Here is a 23,606-nt window from a genome sequence, read left to right on the forward strand (position 1 = left end):
TTTAATTGAATTGTGCCCCCCCCCCAAGTGTCCTCTTCTACTGGTTTTATTCCAGCCAAGAATGTCTGTTTCCCAATTTTTTTTAAACTAAGTAGTGAAAAAACGTAGCTGGCAAGCTAATAAACTATGGCATTCCCATGGAGCCTGCAGAATAACAAATCAAAGAGAATCGGGTGCATTTTTGTGTGCCCGTGAGGGCTCGCCATCGCACGGTTCCACGTCGATCCTAAACCACAAGTGTGGAGTATTACAGACAATACGTGGCCATACGTAGGAAGCGGTCAGCTGGTCTGGAGCGGGTGGCAGGATATTACATTCTTCCTTCCCCACTGGCGGTTCGTGGCGATGGACAGCGCGCTGCCGTGTTAGGACAGCACGTACTGGTAGACTCCTAGGCTGGCAAGTCTTGAACCTATCGTTTACCCTCTCCCGTCAATGGCAATAGGCGCCGAGCTCCTTTACAGACTGAGCAACGCACAAGCTGGCATTTCTTCGGTGGTGAATTGGTGAAGGGGTGAGGAAGAGCAGACAGAGGTGAACACGCATGTGAGACCGAGACCTGTGGTTTCACTTCTTCCCCTGTTCACCCTCAACCATCACCTGAGGTCCCACCCCGCCATAGGGCCCGACTGCAGTGATGTGGGTTACACAGCATGTCACAGAGGCATGCGGGAGCGTGATCTTTGCAAAGAAGTAGCAAATTTTAGGTGAATTCAGCTGGATGGAGGTTTTTAAAAAAAAAAAACAAACAAACGGGGTCTCTGATGCTACAATGAATTGAGGAAGGCAGAGGAGAATCACAGATATGCTCACACGTAGGCATATATTTGACCGATTCTTCCACAGCATGCTTTTTGTTAACCGGGGAAAGAAAACGGCTACCTGTGCTTGAGGAAGCACACTCGGGGGCTTTGCATATACGTTCAGTTACTGGTCAGGTTCAGCCCTGTTCCTTCATTTTAAAACTCTTCTACTAGAAGACCTAAATCTGTGCCAAATTAGCTCTGACCACAGACTGAGCAGCTTTACAGAGAAAAAGTCTCCCAGGCCCTTTCTTGCATTTCAGCAGCAGCACTTAAGGACAGGGGGTGAAAAGGATTGTTTTCAGTGAGAGGGATGTCGATGTTTAGACACAGCTTGATCTGGGTCCTGTTACATCCTCGGTAACTGAAGAACTGCATCTGCCCTCTTAAAGAATAGCTTCCTCTCCTTCCAAGTGAGCACTGCAATCATCCAACCATAATACAAGTTAAGCAATTACCATCTAACCTTCCCCCTGTGGTCTCTGTGCTATACCTTGTTCTTGCTCTGTATTTGAAATTCCAAATACGCATGGAGCTGCATTTTATACAGCAGCATTTTCTCATGCATTTATTTTCTGTTTGCTTAAAAAAACCTAACTGCACAGCTGGTTTTGAAGATGAAGGTGCAGTTCACTGGGGCATATCTATAGTTTTTGACTTGCAATACAGCATATTTGAAGACACTTCTTCTACTATCCCATCCAGGAGAGTATGGTTTTAGCTGTATGTTCAATTCCAAGCAAACGAAATGTATTTCTTCCAAGGGGACAGTCCTGTCCGCCTCACAAATTGCCAGCAATAACTTGGAGGACCTTTTGATTTTACAAGCTACATTGGTAGAAGCTGAGAGGCATGAACTTGAACAGGGAAAATCATACACAGCACATAACACTAGAGGACATTAGGAGAAAAAAGAAAAGGTTTGGCACCTGATGTGTTTAATGCATTTAGAGGATTATCTCAGCAACGAAATGGTAAATTGGTTGCAAACAAGTAGGTGGATTTGGGAGAATAAGAAGGGCTAAGCAGTACAGTCTTTGCTCTGAATGTTTATACAACATGCATAATTTTGTCAATTGTCTATTATTTCTGGATTAAACACCGAGAGATCAATCCTTCTTTGTTCTGCACCTTGCCCATGGAGCATGCTGCTCTTGTGGGAGCTCAAATACAGAGTGGTCCAAACCTAAGATTTCCGTTTTACAAACATCTCAGGCAAACTGAGTAATGGCTTATCCGGTAGGGATTCCCTTGTAATAACCTGTATGTCGATCCATGGTTTAAATTAAGGAGGGGGGCAAAGTATTGTAGAATTATTGGCCTTCTGGTATCTGCAATTCTTCAGATTGCAGCTGGAGACAAGCATGTTGGCTAGAGTGATGAGTATGTGACTTGGGACTGAGCCAGGTGCCTGGGCAGGAATAATTGGTACAAAGTTGGGGCACACTGAAATTTTCAGCATCCCTTCATTTGAAATATCTCAAATGTTTGTATTGATGTGTAACTTCCCTGTAGGGCAGTTTCTGGGCTCTGCGTACATTGTGGTGATCATAGGAAGGAATGGCATTTCCAGTTCTCGTTTTGGAAATTTGGTGCATCACAGAGACGTACCTGATTCCAGGGGCAGCATTCAGGTGGCAAATAGATCTTCTACAGACTGCTTAAATCACGGTTTCTTCCTTATTAAGTCTCTGAAAAAATCTCAAATGAAAAAGATTGGTTTTCTTCCCTGAGCTGCCAACTATATCTGGTAATTACTGCTTCTTGAACTTAATCTCTCAAAGCAAGACACCTTCAGACCCCAGCACGGTGATTACTGCTAAGTCATATGTACAGCAAGGGGAAGAGTACAGGTCTGAAGCAAGTTAGCTTCCTCTTGTCAGATCACATGGTGGAATGTCCCTAATCAGAAGTATGACAAATCCCCTGCTTTTCCAGAATTCAGCAGCATCCCTAAGATGTGCTGTGTAGTCCTGCTTCAAAGACCACTTAAGCTTGGCTCATGTTGCAGCATGTCTTGTAAAATCACGTGCGTGCTGCTACAGTGAGCAGCGGTGCTAAAGGCACAGCGTGCTAATCACGGCTTCCTCTCAGCTCACTGAGCTGGGAAAAGCAAGCTTGCCACTAAGATTTTTACTTCAGCATTTGCATCTAGCAAATATGGTATTTCTTCTCCTCACAGCATCGCATGTGCAAATGTATTTGGGAGAATGGAACCACTGCCAAATTGCAAATGTTTTAATCGGTAACTGTCAAATTCCTTTTGCTGATTTTGCTTGTGAGCAGCAACTTGGCAATCAGCGATTAGAACTGCTTCTAAGTACTTACTTAGCAGTTGGACAAAGCAGGCTTTTTATTAAAACTTGCCAAGGACATCTTTTATATTCTAAAGCATCAGTTTTGTCAGTGAAGAGGAATCTCCTGCATTTAAGGGAAGGAATTTTACAAGTATGGAAAACTTTCAGTCTATGCAATTATAGTACCGTTGTTCTTGATCTCAAGTATGTATCTTTAACAAGCAGAATGATGGGAATATGTAAAGACAGATTTCTTTTATCCAAAACTTCTGTGTTTCAGGGCAGGAGGACTATGATCGGCTACGACCGCTTTCTTACCAGAACACAAACGTCGTGTTAATTTGTTACGATGTCATGAACCCTACTAGCTATGATAATGTAGCAGCTAAGGTAAGAGGCTTTCATAATTGCTTCAGCCTTTTAAATTAATTACATACGCTTGATATATGACAGGATGTCAGATTAAAAAAGCCGATGTTTTTAGCGTCCTGTAGCCTGGGCGTGTAGATGCACGGATCACTCATCATGCACTGAGCTGCAGGTCACAGACCTTAGACCTGGAGCTCACCTCTCCACAGCTTGTAAATGCTCAGAACTGGGGTTGACTCTGCAGTACACTAAGAAGATCACAAACCAGTGGTGAAATCGCTGCTTTATCTGTAGTGATGTCACACGACCAAGATTGCACACAGGCATTTAAGATTCAAGTCTACTTCCATCACATGCATAATTTAACTACAGGGGAGAGACATGTAAGCAACCACTTGTCTGTACTAGGATTTCCGTAATGCTCCAGAGCAGAAGTTAGCATTCCTGTACATAGCACCAGCAAAACAAAGCAAGACTTGGTCCAAATTCTGCTCTTAAATATGACTTAGAGGAGCTCTTCTGAATTTAAACAGGTGTTAAGTAAGCTCTTTGGCATAGCGGCAAATGTTATAAAGCAACTGACTTTGGGTAGGACTTAAATGTTTCTGTAATGTAAATAGTGCATGTTGGGCCCCTACCACTACATTAATGACTTTCAAAATGCTGAAATTGCAGCCTATATTAAATGCTGGTTCTGTTCCTTGGCTTTATTGTTTTGATGTCAGGGGGAAAAAAAAAAAAGCCAGATGTAAAAGTTTTGGTTTTCTACCATCAGTGGTATCCTGAAGTGAATCACTTCTGCCGAGGCGTCCCGCTCGTACTGATCGGCTGCAAGACAGACCTTCGGAAAGACAAAGAACAGTTGCGCAAACTCAGGGCTTCTAAGCAGGAGCCCATTACTTACAATCAGGTAAATACAAGTGCATTTAAAGTGGTGTCCTCTTTGCAAGAGACAGAGCACACTTACTTCAATGGCATCATTGCTCACAAGTGCAATCACGGATACTCCAAAATTAGGTGATCACAGTGTCCAGGTAAAGAAATTACTGAGAGTCAGCACTAACCGGGGTTTCTGTAAGTCCTTTTTGGAAGTGGCCAAATCACTACCCATTTTTAGTACCAAAGTAAAGAGAAATTTGAAGAGTGTTTTGCATATCTTGGGATGTCTGAAAGGAAACTACTAGCTACACCTTCTAGGCTTATTACATCTCATTCTTGTTTCCTTTCACAGCTGGGTTATTACTGTTACAAATTTGTAAGCCTCGACAAGTTTGTCGGACTCCCTTAATAATTTTTATTAGGATACATTGCTCCCATCAGTGGTACCTTGATCAGGATTGTGAGAAAGACTGGAGATGCTAGGATACACATTACAGGATTTAAAATATTGACTGTTCTGGAAAAAATGTGTTTTGCAAACCCTATTTAAAAATAAATCCTTTCAAGGACAATAGCAAAAGCATCTGCAAGGCTTCTCTAACATAAGAGACTTTTCTTTGAAGTCTCTAAAGTAATCTTCTAAAAAAAGATATTATCAAATGTTTTCAATTTAAGTATTACAAAGCAGCAAGACTTATAACTAGTGTTACAAGACAGGCATAGCTGTCCTAGGTACAAGAGAAACAGTCAGTGGTGGAACAGCTCGTCCCATGTCACACAAGACCTTTCTGCTCTGGTCTTCTGCTTTTTTTTTTAAACTACAAAGCCACCCTTCTCCTCTCATCGCAGAGCAAGAACAGCAGCTTTCGAACTGTTTGAGACAAGTCCGGAGAACGAGGTTAAGTGCACTAAGACCTTGAATGAATCACTACTTCTTCTAAACATCATGAAAAGAAACTGCAATTGCATCACCACTAAACCACGCTGGGACTTTTAGCTTGTCTTCCTTGCGCACGAGATGAGATGCCCGTCCTGTCGCTTTGTGAACAGCTGCAGATTGTCCCTCATTTGCATTAGTAACTCCCTTCATCACACTCACACGTGAGGTTCAGGGCAAGCAACAGACACTTTTGGCCAGTCTGCTGAGGCCTCATGCAATTACATTCCAGGGCCCACATGATGTACAAACTTTGTCTCCTATGTGAGCCCTCCCACTTGGTTTTTCTCCCCTTAAATATACACTACCTCAGTCTTTTACAGCTGATGGCATCTTGAGTCACACGACGTGATGCTTCCAATGCCAGGCACAAAGGAGCTGAACAGTATCTGCCAGCACTGCAGCTTGCAAACAACTGGAAGGAGACAGACTTTGCTTAAATATGCTGAAGAAACCCCCCCTCCATATAGAAGCCCGAGTGCTCAAGTGACCCCACTCCCAGGGTTTATAACGAATAAATGCGGAGTTTGTGAGCTGTGGGTTGCAGACCTGGAATTCACACTCCAGGGCTCACAGGTGTTCAAAACTGGGGGCTGACTCTGCAATGACAATAAAAGGATCACAAGCAAAGTAAGAAATCACTGTGTTTTGTCTGTAGTGATTTCGCGCAACCAGGATTGCATGCAAATGTTTTTAGATTCTAGTCTGTTCCCGTTGCATGCATTTGGGTGAGGTTGGGAAACACAGACGCCCATTTGTGTATACGAGGATTTCGGCTGAGCCATTGTGATGCTCCAAAGCAAAAGTTAGGGTTCCTGCATGTGCACCAGCAAGACATTGGTCCAGATTCTGCTTTTGCATGTGACATTCAATACTAAAGGTGACATCACATAATAGTTAAGGTCAAGCCTGAAAAAAATATCCCTGTGTAGGCAGCATATCCTCACTTGAGTATCTACCCTAGCATTTCTTTAAACAAATTTAATACTGAGAATATTTTTACACTATCAGCAGTCTGCATCTCAGAGTCTCTAATGCACTGAACTGCTAGGCCAGGCATAGAGGAAAAAAAACTAGCTTATTTAACAGTGGCTCACAGTTTATTACCAATGTCACTTACACTCTAGCACTATACTCAGAGGCAGCTTCTTTCTTCCTGACCTCACGATACAAAGATGTACAAAATAATTCCCTTTCTTGCCCATCTCACCTTCTTTCTCATACATTGGGTTTACATCTTTTCTTACCTTTTGTTCTTTCCAGGGTGAAGCAGCTTGTCAGCAGATTAATGCAGAAGTTTATCTGGAGTGCTCAGCAAAGTGTCGTGAAAACATAGAAAATGTTTTTAAAGAAGCAACAACCATTGCACTGAATGCCATGAAAAAAGCCAAGCGCCAAAAGAAACAGACAGTGTGCTCAGTGTTATGATCGGGACTGCAAGAGAGCATGGACTGCACGAGAGCAAAGTGATTCAGATTTTAAAAACAGTATAACTTTAAAGACCTTTTTTTTGTCATTACATGTTTGTATTCCTAAAACGACTTTTATTTTCAAATTTTAATTATTTTTAGTGTTTTTGCACTTTCATTGCACTGCTCTCACAAAGTTTTCAAAGCTCTTTATCAAGGCTAATCAATGCTGCATGCCTTTGTCCATCTGGCTTTTGCTCCTAACTGCAAACGACCACCAGTCAGGTCTCGGACTCACTATTTAAATTGCAACGGACAATGACTGCTACTGCATGACTTAATTAGTGGGTTTTTTTCCTCTGCAAAATAATTGTGGCATGTTATAGCTACAATTTACTGTCTTTTTCAAGCAGAAAAGCCACGTCTTTTAGAAGCAGCATATCAGGCACCTTCGAAGAGACAGAAATGAAGTTGTCTTAACATTTTCAAATTAATTTACTTGATGGCAGTGGTATGAGTTAGCCTCAAGCTGCCACCCGAGTGCACAGACAGAGCATCCACTACTGCCCCTGTACCACTGGGCCAGCTTTGCAGAGCTGCTCCTTTAGAGCAGTGGTATTTATATTGAAAGTGGTATTTATCAATGGAAATACATTGGTTGCTCCAATTCAGAAATGGAATATAATGGAAAATACTTAATTTACAGCACTCAAAGTTAGAAGTCCTCTAAGCAGTACGCCATGTGTAATGTAAAGGCAGTTTTACAATAAACATACAGCTTGTTTAATACATGACAGATGCAAATATTGGTGCATGCTAGGGGAAATACTTAACTCATGTTCATTAACTGATGAAATCATCTCTACTGCTATAAATGAAAATTTTCCCTTTTGTGATGAAGGTGTCAGTCGTCTGTTTGAGGCTGAGGGATGCTCCCACTGTACAACCTAGTACGTGTGCCTCAAATCTCCTAGTTCTTTTGCACATCCTCATGCAGCGAGATCTTGGATTTCAGGTGCAATCACTAGTTTGTAGTCATCATAAACCAAACCCTTGACAGGGAAGGAGGTTTCTGCAGTACAGGTGTTGCTGAAAGCTTTCTGTGTAAGGCAAATGACAGCCCATCCTAAGGGAGAATACACAGGACTTCCATTAACGGTAACAAGACACAACCTTTTGCCAAAAAGTTTAGGCGGTGCATGCCAGGAGTCTGTTAGACTAACATTGCACGTAGAGCCTGGTAACTGTACATCATACACATTTCATGCAACTTTATCCTCTGCTAGTTACATGACCAGCTGGTGAAAAACTCTGTTTTGGACTGAGCCATCATTATTATTTTACATGTAGGGTAAAGAGATCTTGATCCTTGAAATCTTACTTTTTTTCTTACCCTAACTTGTTTTGATTTAATTAAGGTTTGCGAATCCCTACGAGCTTAAAATGGAAAATTAAAAAAAAAATTACAAGTTCGTGCACATCTTTGAGTACAGAAAAATCTTGAAGAATTGTGCAGCCCTTTCTCCACGAGAAGACATTTCTCAGTAAAAGACACAGAACCACCCTTCACCTTACCCAGTACAAAACTGAAACATCAACGCGCAGGAAGTTACCACGTCTACCCTCAGCTCCACAGCAGGAATCTTTCTAGCTTTTTTAATCTTGAGTTTCTCATGCTGCAGAACTCAAGTTACTCACCACGTGCAGAGCTCCCCACCCCTGGAGAACCAGGTCCACTGCTCAGATCCAGCAGGTTCCAGCATCGCTCTCAAAATAAAACAATTTACATTTCATAAATGGAGAGTTCAAAGGATAAAAAAACCCAACCCCGCAGGGTATGCAGAAGTCAAAAGTTAACGTAGCAAGATACAGCCCAGCTAGTGTGAAAGTTGTTCAAAATATGCAAATTGCAGTTTATTGTTCATGCCCACAGGACAGCGACACCGTAAAGGTAATTTTGCTAGCCTTGCAGCAACAGAAGAACTGATGAAACCATTTCAAGTCTGTAGTGCATCTGTATTTCTTCATGAGCACGCTTACTGGGAGAAGGGCATCATTTTCAGATCACATGCTGCCAAAGCACGTGCCCAATTTGGGCTTTGTGCTAGCTCAAAGGAAGCCTTCACCGCTGGGAAAGACGCTGCCTAAAGCGGCTCACAATGCTGCAGCTGGCCTTAGGAGGTACAGATGTTACAGCACCCAAAACAAGCTTATTTGAATGAGTAAGTTTAAGTTCAAGCAGCACAAGGATGGCAGTCAGTATTTGTCCTCTGCCATCCTCCTAAACGAGTGTTTACATTCTCTTAACTATTGGTACAAGCGCAGCATCTAAAGAAAGTATTTAATATTTCTGCTGAGCCTGTCGTCCCCTTTCCAGAACGGCACTGGGAGCAAAAAATACCGAAAACAGAAACCGAAGTGCAACTGCACTTATTGCCACTGATCAAGGCCATTTTAAGGAAAAACAGTGTCTCGAAAAAACAACCCGAAGGGCAGTGTATTTGTTATTAAAAAGGGGCTGAAGCAGCTGCATATTGAACAGTTTATTTTAGGTCTTTTCCAGGCCTGGACAGATGACCTGGTCTCCCTGGAAGAGGGCTAGCAGACTTCCCTGCCATTTAACAACTGGTTTTGCTTGCTTGTTTTTGTTTTCAAAAGAGGATTTCTCTTCTTTAAATAGCTTTTTAAAAGTGTATATAGCAGCAGTATGGTACAAAGATGGGCATTTTTTTTTTTTTCACAGTACACACAGGTTAGTATTGCCACTGAAAATATGCCTTAAACAAATGCCTTTAAAAAACAGCATTCGGTCTGTATTACTGATCAACCTGGAGTGTTCATAAACCTTTGCAAATCCAATACCCAGAATTTAAATAATAAGACCGGAAAGTGTTAAATATCATTCCAGAACTGGAATTACAGTAGATCCTACATTCTCCCAATGCTGGTGCTTCGCCGGGCAGGTGCATGCTGCTCTATATACAGAAAAAAACAAAAAGCAAACACATTTTGTATTAAATATACATAAATAGCAGGACCACAGACTGGAGAGCCATGCTTGCGTAATACTGAGTCTGTACTGGCAGAGTCCGTATCCTTCGCCAAACACGGGAACGGATGAGTGCTTCCGAGCCCGTCCACGGCATAGCTGGGGTTTATGGCAGGATCCATCCTGCTGCGGGCGGAGGGACGGCAGCCAGCACCCCAGGGAGGGGGGGGGGGTCACAGCTTCTTCATTTTGTCTTTGTTTTTCTGGAGTTTAGTGTGCACCACTTTGAGAGTAGTGAGGAAGTTCCCAAGGAAGAGCAGCAGAAACGTGAATGCCAACACAAAAACCTAAGATGGGAGAAGGAGGAGAAAAAAAGGCGAGAGCTGAGGGTATTGTATTGCTTGGGCCACATTTAAGCGAGCTGTGATGGTGCTTGGTTGGCAAGTCCAGGGATGTGTTAGCACATGAGGAGAGATCGTAGCCAAATATACATCCACACATCCAGCTGTGTGGGTTAACGGGAAGTATATTTTTATCATCATTTAAGTAGCATTTAGTACTTTTTAGTATTACAACATGGATTATACTCAACATAGGTGGACTCTACCAGACAGTAAAATCAAATCATTAAGCCTAATCTAATGGATTAACATTATGTGACAATGACTTCCACTGAACAGCGCTGGCACGGGCATGGGGGACGACACGTTTCTGCAGAAGCTGTGTTCCTCCTGTTAAGCCAGTGAACAAAGTGAGCACACCAGCTACAGCAAGATCTGACCAAAATAAAGACCATCAGATTATCTGCACCGCTGCACGCGTGATGTGGTCCAATCTGGATCTACAGGAGCAACTGTATAGCTGGAAAATGGATAGACATGTTTGATGGCTGACAGCAACTGAGAAAACAAGTGGAAGGATCCCTAGAAGTAGGGTAATAAAGTGGATAATATGTTTTTAAAGTGATTCACTGCCATCGGTTTTTTGTCATCATATTTTTGTATGTGTAACCCATGGATCAGCCATAAAGAACCACCAGCAATTCAGCAGTTATTGCTATTAAATGCCCATATACACAAACAATATGGAGAGATATTTACCCACATGTATTTTCTTCCTCCTACATCCTCTGCCTTTCGGTTTGTGTGGTCACCCGTGCGTGCAAGTTTCCCTACAGTAACTCACATTTATTTTGAGTTCTCTTGTATAGCCTCTGTGCCGCATCACCCTGAGATATTTAGATGGGGTCAGAGCCCAAATATCTTTAAGAATGTGGTTAAATACCCCCCCTCCCCTGCTCCGTGCTTTTTCTGAGCAGAACCAACACCCACCTGCCATTCTTTGCACTCCTTATGCCTCGACAATCCGAAAAGTGTGATTGCATTATACAGCTGCCAGAACTAAAAAGGAAAAAAAAGCTGTTCCATTACTAGCAAAAAAACTTAGAAACATTTGCCACAGGTGTGTGTGATCCATAGCACCTTTTTATGGTGCTGCAACTGCAGCGGCAGACCCTCCCAGGCCCCACGCCGCAGGGGGAGGAACAGGATCGCCCAACTTACGTGCCCGAAGAACAAGAAGGGAAGGAGAAATGTCAGCCCCCGCCACATCCAGGACTGAAATCCTTCTGGAAAAGGTTAACAGAAGAGGCAGACTGAGCACAGAAGAGCCAGGACCCAAGCTGCAGCCCTCCTCACCCAGACCACCCCATAAGGGCTATTCCTGTCCTGCTCCGCAATAACCATACTTGAAGGTGTGGTAATGGGAGGAGGATGAAGATGGGGATGACCAAAACCTCCATCTTAATCCACTCAAGAGCTGACGGAGATCAGATCCCTCTGCTCCTGACCCACAGGACCCGAGGAGGGGGATAAAAGCCTCTCTCCCCTTCCTGCCATAGGACACAGGCAGCAGGGCAGGGGGGTGGCAGCTCTGCAAAGCTCGCTCTCGGAAGGCCACACAGCCCTCTCCCTATCGCTGCATCTAAAACCTGCGCAAAACCTTTGCAAACCAAGTATTGCAGAAAACCTCACCTACTGTAAGGTCCAAGTGGTTTCTCTCCCCCAAAGCACGGAGTCTATAAAGGCAGCCCCTTTGATAATAATACTGTAGGAACTGAACACAACCTGGAGAAGGAGAGAGAGAACATCATTGCATTGGCTATTCAGAAATAGGATAAATGTAAAAAACTATTTTAATAATGTTTAATCCAACAGCATGTTAATTATTGTCTATATTTGTACATTGTATATTTGCATGGTATGGTTTATATTTGCACAGTTTAATACTCCAGTGATTTACCAAGCAGAAGTGTTTTCTTCTAAGCACATAAGATACAAAACTATTTTATCCCGTGAATTAGCAAGGTAAGATATACTCACTCTGAAATATTGAAAATGCTAAAAATTGACTGCGAAACATTTGATACATGAGTCCATCTGGCCTGAAAGCAAAATACAAAGGAGGTCTATTTGTTTGGTAAAAAGCATATGATGCAGTGCCCTTCCCCTTCACCGCCAAGCCAGATCCCGTCAGCAAACGAAGCAAGCAGCTCGTACCCAGCCTGCTCCACCCCATCGGGAGCCCAGAAAGGGTGCTACAGCCGCACATCACAAAACTGGCCTGTACAAAATGCTCTAATTGATTAGGCTTCCCCTCTCAAATGTGTATGAATGCTGCCCCCTCTTATTCATTTGCTTATCACAGTTTTCTCTAGGCAGCAATCAAAGCTGTTCAGCAGCGTCTGCATCAAGAATCCAAGCGGTGGAGCAGGGGGTGGTTGTGCTCCTTATCCTAAGGGTAATTCAGGATAGACAGAGGACAGGGGACCTTCTGCTCCAGCCACTATGTCATCCCCTTACAGATTCAGGAGCAGAAACATTTGTTGTTTTAAAACAATTTTTAATTATTAACTAATCAGTTCATGCCAAAGTTGAGACAGGATGCACAGGGGCCATACGCGGGGTGCATCGCTGCGTTGTTTGACCAACGTCACCACCTGCTGGAAGGTAACTTGCATTTTTGGCTTTATACTCGGTTTTTAATCTGGGTTCAGTAAAGGCACCAAACAGATTCATTTTGTGGTGTCCTCCCTCTAAAGCAAAGTGCTGCTTGTTTGCTTAGTTACACAGAGACAGAAATCGGGAGACTTGCAGAGATTTTGCTACCACCAGCGCAACTACGGCTTAGGGTTTGGTTTTTTTTTTTTTAAATCAGCAATGCAAATACAAACTTGCAGTGTTGTATTTATCATTGAAAACATCTGTAACATCAGACAAATACTGAGTCTGACGCTTCTCCATGTGCCAGTGCGGCCACAGCTTCATGGTCACACCGGATTTAAATGCTTAGATGATGCAAACACTTTGCAACAGGCTTGAAGCACCTCGAGCAGGCGAGAGCAGACTCACCACGTTAACATTACTCCAGACAGGAACGTGGAGACATAGTGATGAGACACCCACCAGCCTTTGATCCTGAACAGAAAAAACGTGACAGTTAGATGAGAAACATGGATTTTAGCATTGTAAGTCTGGCTTTAAAGACAAAAAAAAAAAAAAAGATCCTGACTTGGGGGAGGAGTGGGGGCAGGGAAGAAAACAGATAGCCCAACTCAAGCGAAACGGGTGCTGTGGAGCATTGTCCTGACAATATGGCTTAGTTGGGGGCACAAATCCACGGCTGCTGGAGGGAGTCTCAGGACCAGGGCACATCTCGCGTGCTCCCACAAGCTCCCCAGCACAGTGAGAAGCAGCAGTCCCCATAGCACGAGGTACTGTGGTGACTAATGATGCACAAGTTTCAGCCCACACACCCTTTTTTTTTTTGTGCCATGCAAATAAGTGACATTTCCAAGTCCTTCCTATGAGGTGGCTGTTTCTTTCATACACAAATGCTGCAGAAAGCTCACAAAATTACCGTAAAGTGAGCAAAGGCTGTAGCGAGGCAGAATCAAGAAGTGCAGAGCTGCCCCAGGGACGGCGCTGCTTTGGAAACTAAGCCAACACGATGGGTTAATATGCGGCATTTCCAAAGGTGTGCGACCTCTAACACAAGAGAGCACAGAGCCACCGTGACCCACCTCTGTAGATGCAGCGAGCCCAGGCTCAGAGGTTTCTCTGCTGGCCTCGGGCAAGCGACTTTACATCTCCATGCTCGGTTTTTTCCTCTTTGTCTCTGGCCCCACAGCGATACCCCCCTCTCTGGAAAGCACCCCAAAACAAGACATCCCGCCCACAGCAGCCCTGGGGACAGCCGTGCTTGCACAAGAGACTGCTTCATCCCTGCTGCCCGCAGCCAGCGCTGGGAACTGTGTCCTTGAGCAGCTCCCAGAAATCAGCACATTTTTAAGATTTTGCCCCTGGGCAAAGCAGGAGGGCCCTGATTTTCCTGCACATGCCACATCGGTGTCTGCCTCCAGGCACAAACCCCCCCTCGCATCAGGAGTGGGGACCACAAGCATCCCGCTGGCAATGCTGAGACAAGACTCCCAGAAACGCTCCCTCCCATCCCCATTTCGAGGAGACAAGACTCCCAGACTCAATGCTGAGACAAGACTCCCAGAAACGCTCCCTCCCATCCCCATTTCGAGGAGATCATGGAAGCAACTGGCTTCAGAGAGGGAAGAGACTGGCTGAAACAAGGAGCCATGAGCTGCTCCCAGCTGATCGTTAGGCATTGCCACTTAGTTAGGACAACACTGACTCCTGCCACTAACGCAAGTGCTGGTCCACCCCCATACAAGCACCACTACAAAGGAGCGTACAAGTTCTCTGTGCGGCATTCAGAGCAGGAATGAGTGCATGAAGCTGGGCTAACACGATGCTGGCTGCACAAAAGGTGGCAAACGAGACACATTAGAAGCCCAATTAATTAATGCAACAAGGAGCAGCAGCAGCCACCACTCACCCAGCTGCAAACCGACATGCAGACTCATGCCTGGGAAGAGACGTGGCAATTGCTGCCGTTTCCCTGTGCCAGCCTATCTGGATGATGAAAACCAGGGACATGCAACCATCAGGTTATTGCTAAAATCTAACACCAGACTAGAGGTTAAGTTACACAAGTGCAAACTTGAGCAACTTCTCGACCCAGACCTAACATGCTCCAGGAGCGATTCACCAGCAGGACTTCACCACCCTGCCTTAGGATACTAAAGGTGCCATAAAAAAAATGAGGGCTTGGAGTAAGTTTCTTTCAGTTAACTTCTCCCAGGGTTTTACTTGTGTTCCCAGCTCTTTATACAATTCTCCTAACTGCCAACTTGCCCTCGACACGACTGTAATTTAGTCAAACGCTTTGGGAGACGCAGCAGTGAGCTGTGGGGCAGCCGCACTAATCACAGGGCCCAGAGCCAGTACCTCGGGTTGGTCCTTTCACCAAAACCACACACACACACTTATACTCCAGACCACATCTACAACTAACCCACAGCTACCAAGAACATCCAACGCTTTGGACAAAGAGCCTATGGACTTTTAGAAACCGCACCTTCTCCTCCCTCCCCAAACATCAGGTGGCCACATCTGCCCTTGGAAGTGACCAGGGCCAACAGACACTGCAGAGAGGCATCAGCATCTCGGATTTCCTGGTCTTCAGTGCGAAGCTGAATCCCCTTTTGTTGCTTGTTTTTCTTTTAAGGACATTTCATGCTTTAAATAGTTTTTGCAGGTGGCACAGTACCTTGATCCATTGCTAATGAGAATGCTTTCCCGTATCGTCAGCGTGCAGTAATACCACACTAACAGAAAGTTAAACACTTCATCTGTCACCCTGTTAGACAGAAAAAACACACAGGAAAGAAAAAAAAATTCCTGTTAATTATAAAGACACATTCAAAAAATCCCTATTTTCCCTCCCTCCCCTTGGGCAAATGAAAACCTGCCCAAGTAAGCCATGGACATGAAGCCCCAGTCCTGAACATCTCTAATCCACATGCAGACCCGCGAGCATCGGCAGCACTGCTGGGCTCAGAGTCTTTTCCTCTGGGAAGTGCCCCGTGATATAACACTGCAGATCTTGAGCTGATAAGCAGGTACGCAGAGATGACATTAATTCCTTCTGAAGGAAAGAAAGCACCATGGAAGCAGCGGGTGATCCAATTTAGAGAGGCATTTCCAAACTAATTCAATGAGGAGATTCCATGAGATCTATACAAATCAAATCAACTAAAAGAGCAGAAGAGCATTACACTCTGGGGGGGAAAAAGCCTTTATTTTGCCATTTGCAAACCCTGAAGCCAAGGGGATTTGGGGCAGCCTCTGTATACGGCAGCATCGTTCTTTGATACGATCCTGCATTCGCCCCAGACGCAGAAAGACCTCAGTGGAAGTGCCCGGCTCCAACACCTTCCTGTTTTTTAAGCAAAACTGAATAGTGGAAGCTCGTTGGTGCTCAGATACTTTATCATGACCTAGAGACAACGTTTCAGGTCTGATCATTTCATGCAAATCCTCTCTTGTTGCGTTTGCAACCCCAGAGCTGCAGTACGGTGCTGGTCCCTGCCTGGGACAACCCATGAGCAAAACCAACTGCTTGTTCCCGAGCACAGCATGATGCCAGAAAAACAACAGATCAGGAAACACAACATTGGACTTCTCTTAGTTACAAGGGACTCCAAAAAAAGTTAAACAAGGAAAAGCAAGTAGCTAAAATACAGGTCCTGCCAGTGTTAAAGAAGAGGTGCAGAAGCTGTCCTGCTGTCCCAACTGCTCAAAGCCTGAACACTGCCAGAGCCCGTCTCACCATCCTTAACAGAAGATAAGTTAGTTCAAACCCAGCACATTTTTATTCAAAATATTTGACTAACAGTAAAAATACATCCTACCTGTAGTGGAGAATAAACCTGCAGGCGACGGCCCCGAGTAACAAGATTATCGTCAGATAAAGTTTGAACTTCTCATACTCGTCCTTGTAGGCGAACCTGGAAGGGAACAGCCGCCGTTTACGGACACAAACGGGTGTTTTACCAGAACGTGGCTTCACGTTTTTCAAACAAGATACAAATCCACCTGCCAAGCCCAGAGACAGAGGTTTTGCTTGAAACATTTAGAAAACCAGTGGACGGTGGTGAAAGGCAGCGTTCTGTCTGCAGGGTCCGTCTAGGCTGCACAGCCACTATGCTGCAAGACAAAGGCTTAAGTCCATAAGAGCTGGTTTCTGGGTTGGCATAAGATTAAAAAAAAAACCAAACAACCCACCTCTCTCTCTCCCCCCCCTATTTTCTAGAGCACCGTATGCCTAGAAGTTGCAATACCAGTTTTCATTGCAAAAAAAACCCCTTACAATTAAGGCAACAGGCTGGGCTTAAAGGCAAGTGATGGACAGAATCCACTGGAGCTACACGAAGCGTTAGCATGGCCCGTGTCATTGTCCAACCTGCCCACCCTCGACGTTTCATCTTTTATCAGATTGAAGAGAAACCCATTCCCGTCTCTGGACTTCAGTCCCTAACCACAGCTGGCCCCAGAGAAACCCAAATTCACATGCGCAGAAACGCTCACTTACTTTGCTTGGTTACTCAGGAGAGTTACATTCACGTTTCCCAGCACCAGATTTAAGTACAAGCTGGAAGACAAAAAAAACAAGAGCAGACCCAAGTAAGTTTTATTTGAACACCACAGGATGACCCAGATGGGAGCTGAAGAGACCGGCGTATCTGCCACAGCCACATTTGCTGTAGGTTTTTAATTAAGGCAAACTGGAGAGACAGACTACAGAAGAGGATTTAAACGTGGAAAGATTGGTCAGCATTTCCAAGGAGTTAGAGAAAAGGTTTATTTTCCTGGTCCCTTTTCTGCACCGTTTTATTTGAACACCGCAGGATGACCCAGATGGGAGCTGAAGAGACCGGCGTATCTGCCACAGCCACATTTGCTGTAGGTTTTTAATTAAGGCAAACTGGAGAGACAGACTACAGAAGAGGATTTAAACGTGGAAAGATTGGTCAGCATTTCCAAGGAGTTAGAGAAAAGGTTTATTTTCCTGGTCCCTTTTCTGCACTACAGTCTAAGGGCGATATGTAGTGTGCACTGTCCAAAACCAAAAATAACGGGGAGAAATTGGAAGAAAAGTTTCTGATAGAAACTTCCGAGGGGCTGCAGCATCGCACAGCCCTTGACAACTGAAAGAAGTCTGTCCTAGCAACCCCACTTGAAGCAAAGTATAAATTTTAAATCTGTTGAAAACACTACTTTAAAAAAAAAAAAAGATAAAGTTCTGGTGCTGATTTAGTCTTAAAAAAAATTAGCACAGGAAAACATCAGTGTGAAACAGTGAATTGCACAATCTCTCGCCAATGCAGGGTTACTTTTATTTTAACAGGAAAACCTGTGCTGCCTACGCAGTACATTTATATACACTTCCAGCTAATGAATTCTGTGTACAACTGACACAGCAGCTCAGCAAGAGATTTATGACTAATCGTTTTACATGTATTTCTTCAACATGCACGTTATCCTTCGGGAACAACACTGCTGCGAACTCTTAAAAAATCAGCTTTCCCGGAGCGCACGCCCCCCTGGCAAAGCACGTACCCATTCTTCTTCGGCAAGTAGGCTTCCATGTCAAAGAAGGCATTTTGCCTCTCCTTGATCTGGGCGCTGATCTCCTGAATGAGAGCAAACTCTTCAGGACTCGCTCTAGGCTTGCACCTGCAAGAACACAGAAACAAGATATTCCCGTTCATGTTTTTACTTCCTTTTTATTTAAAGGAAAATAATGTTGTCATAAAATCCATGCTGTTAAAAAGCTAACTGCATGAATTGATGCCATTGCGCACTTTGCTCCTGTATTTCTGCAGCACCGTTTGGCTTACCATGATTTTATTTCACTGCCTGGTTTATGCCGTTATAGGTTATTTCAACCAGCTCATTTGTAAATCAGCTTTTCTTTTCATCTCAGCTCAGTGACAGGATCCCATACTTCTTCCCTAGCATGGGACTTAGGGAACATTGTACTTTCTTGCAGGAACTCCTTCCACTTTGGGAACTTTGTGCATGGTTCCAGGCACTGCCCTTGCAGAGGCTGCAGCTCTTCAGGCATGAAATACTTCAGGATGTAACAAAACACACAGCTGATGATTTACTGACAAACTGCGGTTTTACCAATTAATGTAAAACAGAGAGCAGAGCACAGTGACGTTAGCAACCCGTGGTGTCGGAGGTGGTGCTTTCAGACCTGCACACAAGGAATTTAGCTCGTGGCTCCCAGGGATCAACCGAGCAGCTCCTGTAAATCCACCCAGGAGCGAGTTATACCTTCGGGTTCAAGGATTGATGCTGCTCTTCCAGCATGGCTTACAGAGCAAAGCTTTGCTCACCTAGCAAAACACGTGGACCAAAAACTGTACGGTCCTGCAGAGTACGGCACATACTGCAAGTATGCAAACCCACACAGGCTCCCTCAAAGATCTTCTTTATTTACAGGACTCCATCTCTCATGGGGTTACGGACATTCTACCTGGCTGTGATGGATGGAGGCGACTCAAGAATAATATGGAGCAAAATTAGCACCATGACACAGATTGCGTATTAAAATGCTAAAAATCCAAACATTTCAGCCCTTTGGGAAGGAGAGACATCCCATTCGTGCCTCCTCCACCCTCCAGGTCTCTCGTTACCGTTGCAGGCTGTGCTTCAGATCCCTCAGTGTCTTCTTCTGCCGGTGTATGGAACTGCTGCAGGCTGTCTGCAAACTGGTGACTTCTTCCAGTTTCTGCCTGTAAACTTTGTGTGTTTCCTGCAGGAGAAGAGGAGATGATTGGTAGGAAGAGCCCTTCTAGGTTACACATTGTATTTGGTCCTCACCTCTGAAGGAAGCAAGCAAAACCCTGTTTTTTTGGGAGTCAACAGGCACCCCTGCAAACAAGCAAGGGAGGGGTGATGCCAAACCAGCATGGATCCAACACGGCTTAAATGGACACTAATGAAATTCCTGCAAAAGGAAGAGCATCCTCTCTATGCTCATCTCATTTCCTCTTTCCAACAAGCTTTCCCACTCGGGAGCCCCTCGTTCCCGTCCCACCCTGTAACGAAGCCCCTAATCCTCTGTTTGATCCCAATCTGTCCCCATCAAATGGGTGGCTAAATCACAGAGCAGGAGCTCTGATTTCACAGCCAGATTAAATCTGGGGAAAAAAGAAGAAAGATGAGGACTGGGGCGGGAAGACACAAAACCAGCTACAAATCCACACCTGGGGGTTTAGACGCCTCCTGGCCACCACTGCCATCTCAACCCCATGTATGCTCAAGCAACCTACTGCCCCATACTCTGGTCTAAGAGCTTAACCCATCCCCTCCCTGTGGCATTAGATGCTCCTCGAGAGGAACTTCTTTATCACAACTCATTGATCCTCTGAAGCCCTGAATTAGTGTTTCACTGGCTGTAACCAACTACAAGCCCGCTGAGAGGTGCCTCTGCTCTCACACACCTCCCTCTGCTCAGAAATAAACACACTCTGCTTTTCCGCCCTTTGCAATGATTTCACCACCTTCCCAAGTGCAGGGAGACCTCAGGAAGGGCTAACCAGACACCAAGCAATGCCTTCTGGGCAAATTTTAAGATCTATAATAGCTTGGAAAACAGAGTTTGCAGAGTTAGTGCCAAGAGAAGGCATGGGTTAAATGGCTATTTGCACGTCTGCTTTATCTACTGGCACATCAACGACCACAGAAAATTACCACCAGTTTTCCCAGAGCATAAACATGGTGGTAAACCATACAAAACAAATCTTTGCTCTCCTCCTCATTAGGACCTGGCTGTTAGCTGTCCATTATTTCCAGGAGCAATGCAAAACAAGCTACGGTATCTGATTTAAAAACCTTAATAACCAAACTAACCATGTCCAGACACCGCAGCTCTCATCGTTTCAGGATTGGTTTGGCTTTGCTTAGCATGGGCAGGACTTCAGGGCTCACTGGATTGCACAGTAACTCCTTCTGCTTCTCTAGATGTCACGCAACAACATCTTTTAGAAGGCTGGTTCAAAGGGTGTAAGAAGTTCTTCGCCAAAAAAAGCGTTCAAGTATTTATTGGAAACACAAACAGGCGAGTTGAGAGCCGGTAAATTCTACTGCTGGCCAAAAACATCAGGATAATGATTTAAAAATGACACTGGTATTTAGAAGAACATAACATTTGCTAGTAGTGAAGCTATTTATTCATCAAGAGAGGCAATTGCTTACAAAGGGGACCCACCCGCAGCGTAGGGAGCTCAGCACTGCCTTTACATTAACACATATAACCCACAGGCCAAATACCTGCCCGGCGTGTCGGGTTTGGCCACAGCTCGCTCTCCACGTAGGAAACAACACGCACGGAAAAACAAGGGACCCGTGCACCAGGGAGAGGAGTATTTTTGCCCCGAGTTGAAGAGCTCCCAGTGGAGATGTCAGAGTTGTCTCTGCACCCGAGTTTACAAGATTTACAGCACCAGGGCTGTGACTGCCCAGTTTGCAAGTGGAAATCGCACTGCCCAATTTGCCCGCAGACTAAGGGCAGGCAGCAGTTCCGCACGGCAGCCCCGCGCTGCAACTGCTTGATGTTTTCTGCAGGTACTCAGAAGTCTATTTTTCATTGCACTTGCAACAGCCCTGCTTGTGGTCAGCACTTGTTCATTTGCAGGACTTAAACCGCATTCATGGGGAGCCCTTGCAGGGCTTTTTCCTAATCAAAATCTGGTTTAAGGGTTTAAATTAAAAAGCTGTTGCAGGGCAACCTGCATTTTTCCCATGTCCCTGCCCCAAAACTGCAATGCCCTGCAGCCCTGAGCTCTTTCTCAGGCTGCTGCTCCAGGGATGAGGTGCTGCCCTGGCAATCCAAACAACAAAAATCTGCCGATGTAGCTGGTTAGACATGCTTTGCAAACCTGAACGTACCCCAGTCCCATCCCACAGCTGGTCCCTGCTGCCCCGAGGGGATGGTCAGTGCTGCTGCGCAGCAGCATAAGCCTCTTTGAAGTCCCTCAAGTCAGAGCTCCCCAAATACAAGCGTAGCCCCAAGTGCCCCATGGAGGCCACCCAGGACGTCAGGGGCAGGAGCTACGACCAGAGTCCAAGGTCCTCCTCTGTAGAAGGAAGACATAGCCCCTGACCCAGAACTTACAACTACGAGGCGGGGCAGGAGTGCAGTGAAACAGATCATTTTGCCCCACGAGGCTGGCACTGCTCTCGACACACAAAAAATCTGCCCACCATCAATTTTTTTCCCTGCTGGCACTGCACAAGAGACCCTTTTAGTGGGGGAGACCAAAGTACCTTGGAAAACACCAATGGGAAGCTCCTTCCAAACGCGAGCAGCAGCTCCCGCACCGCCCTGGACCAGCATTTCCAGCTGGAGATGAGAGTCAGGCCAGCCAAAAAGGGCACTGAAGGGGGGTGACGCAGGTGTGGAGGAGGGGGCTCAAGCTGCTGCCGGGAAAACGAGGCTCCTCAAGAGCAAGAGATGCTGCGAGTGTGTCCAAAAAGCCACGTGCAAGGGCAAGCATGAGCAGACACCCACACTGAACTACTTTCTTACTAGAGAGTTGGGTTTTCTACCCCAAGACATCACGGTTTGACTTGAATCCAGTTGGAGAGCACAGAGCCTTCCTTCAAAGCACATTTAAGCACCACCAGCATCTTGCGGAGCTGGAGCAGAGTCACATCCTCAGGACAGCACCGTGCTCCCCTCTTCTGCAATGCCGCCTTCAGATATAAGCTCCACTTGTGAGCCCTGAAGTTCTCAGATAATGGATGTTATTCCAACTTTTCACCTCTACAGTACTAACCACTGGGCAATGACACCTCATGCCACCAGCAGCTGCCACCCCATCTAGAAGCATTTCTACTTCCCTTTTACAGCTGGGGAAACGGAGGCAGGGATAAGTCATTGACATTTTGCTGTGGTTTAGGTCAGACTTAAGCAGCATGCTCGGCGAGAAGGCCGGTCAGCACACACAGCAAACAAGTGATCAACAAAATCACACAACCCAGTACTCCCCCCCAACACCCAGCCACCACCTTTCCTTCTGCTAACGAGCACACAACCTGAACTGACTTTTAATTAAGACAACGAGCTAAATCTGGAAATCACACTTTTTTTTGCAGTGCACGTTCTGTTTAACAGCCTAAAAGAGGCTAACAGCCACGCAGAGAACAGCCGGTAACGTTTTAAAACTGGCTTAAAGATTTAAAGCACGTGTATAGGCACAGCATTGATGACATACAGGGAAGGGAAGGTTTCTGGAGGTAAAAGCATTTTGCAGAAACAGTACTCGGCCCCTGCTCCGAGGTCCTTCTGTCCCTCAACACGCTTGTGCAAGGCAGACAAACAGCACTGGAGTCCCTCATATCCCACCTCAGGAAATTAAACTCTGGCTAGATGCTGCCTGCAGCACAGGCATTACCTGCGTCGCTCCCTGTGCCATGCTATGGGTGCAAGAAAATGCCAGGTCCCCCTTCTCCAGCCTCGCTCTACCAATGGGAACCACGGCACCATGTGCCGCCTCAGACATACACAGGGCATAGCCGTGGTTTGGGCTGGGATGTCCCGTGTGCACGTAGCACCTGCCTGGAGGTACTGGGGCACAGCAGTATTTCTGGGGTGCCGTGCAAAGGATGTGCATCCATACACGGCTGTGCTTCGTGCATGCACCCCGGGCCTGCGGCAAAGGCGTCGTGCATGCGTGGCCCTGCCGGGAGCAGCCCACCCGGGGCCTCTCCTGGGCGCAGCGAGGAGGGGGTGAGCCCCTTTCTGCATGGGAGCTCCTTGCTGAGGCAGGCGGGCGCGTCCCGGGGACCGGGGAAGCTGAGGCTGCCCCAAGGCGGGTGGGTCCCGGGGAAGGGGTCAGCGGAGGGGACCCCCGGGGGCGCGCACCCCGCGCTGCCGGCCCCGCTCCTGCAGGGCCCCCTCCCAGCCTGCGGCAGCGCGGCCGGGCGCGCAGGG

The 23,606-nt window shown here is 45.7% G+C and overlaps 2 protein-coding genes across 4 annotated transcripts in view; one reads left to right on the plus strand and one right to left on the minus strand.

Annotated features, from left to right (window-relative positions):
• RHOF (ras homolog family member F, filopodia associated) overlaps positions 1-8,147 on the plus strand; it is a 13,388-nt gene extending 5,241 nt beyond the window's left edge. Inside the window, exons 3-6 of one of the 3 annotated variants that reach the window (XR_002086252.1) lie at positions 3,381-3,490; positions 4,245-4,379; positions 5,198-5,915; positions 6,549-6,638. Coding sequence is in view for 1 of the 3 variants with exons in the window: in XM_009283892.2 (XP_009282167.1) it covers positions 3,381-3,490; positions 4,245-4,379; positions 6,549-6,713 (410 nt within the window). In the remaining 2 variants the exon portion in view is untranslated. Of the gene's footprint in view, positions 1-3,380; positions 3,491-4,244; positions 4,380-5,197; positions 5,916-6,548 lie in introns of all 3 variants that reach the window. The other 2 variants (XR_002086251.1, XM_009283892.2) reach the window with 2 other exon arrangements.
• A 1,075-nt stretch (positions 8,148-9,222) lies between these two features.
• TMEM120B (transmembrane protein 120B) overlaps positions 9,223-23,606 on the minus strand; it is a 15,377-nt gene continuing 993 nt past the window's right edge. Inside the window, exons 2-12 of the mRNA XM_019473271.1 lie at positions 19,303-19,421; positions 18,218-18,334; positions 17,190-17,249; positions 16,510-16,605; positions 15,366-15,455; positions 13,094-13,159; positions 12,065-12,126; positions 11,717-11,809; positions 11,246-11,310; positions 11,015-11,083; positions 9,223-10,030 (exon numbers count right to left, since the gene is read on the minus strand). Of these exons, the coding sequence (XP_019328816.1) occupies positions 9,917-10,030; positions 11,015-11,083; positions 11,246-11,310; positions 11,717-11,809; positions 12,065-12,126; positions 13,094-13,159; positions 15,366-15,455; positions 16,510-16,605; positions 17,190-17,249; positions 18,218-18,334; positions 19,303-19,421 (951 nt within the window). The 3' untranslated portion in view covers positions 9,223-9,916. The remainder of the gene's footprint in view (positions 10,031-11,014; positions 11,084-11,245; positions 11,311-11,716; positions 11,810-12,064; positions 12,127-13,093; positions 13,160-15,365; positions 15,456-16,509; positions 16,606-17,189; positions 17,250-18,217; positions 18,335-19,302; positions 19,422-23,606) is intronic.

Source organism: Aptenodytes forsteri, unplaced genomic scaffold, assembly GCF_000699145.1.
Source record: "Aptenodytes forsteri isolate BGI_AS27 unplaced genomic scaffold, ASM69914v1 Scaffold118, whole genome shotgun sequence".
Classification (NCBI taxonomy): domain Eukaryota; kingdom Metazoa; phylum Chordata; class Aves; order Sphenisciformes; family Spheniscidae; genus Aptenodytes; species Aptenodytes forsteri.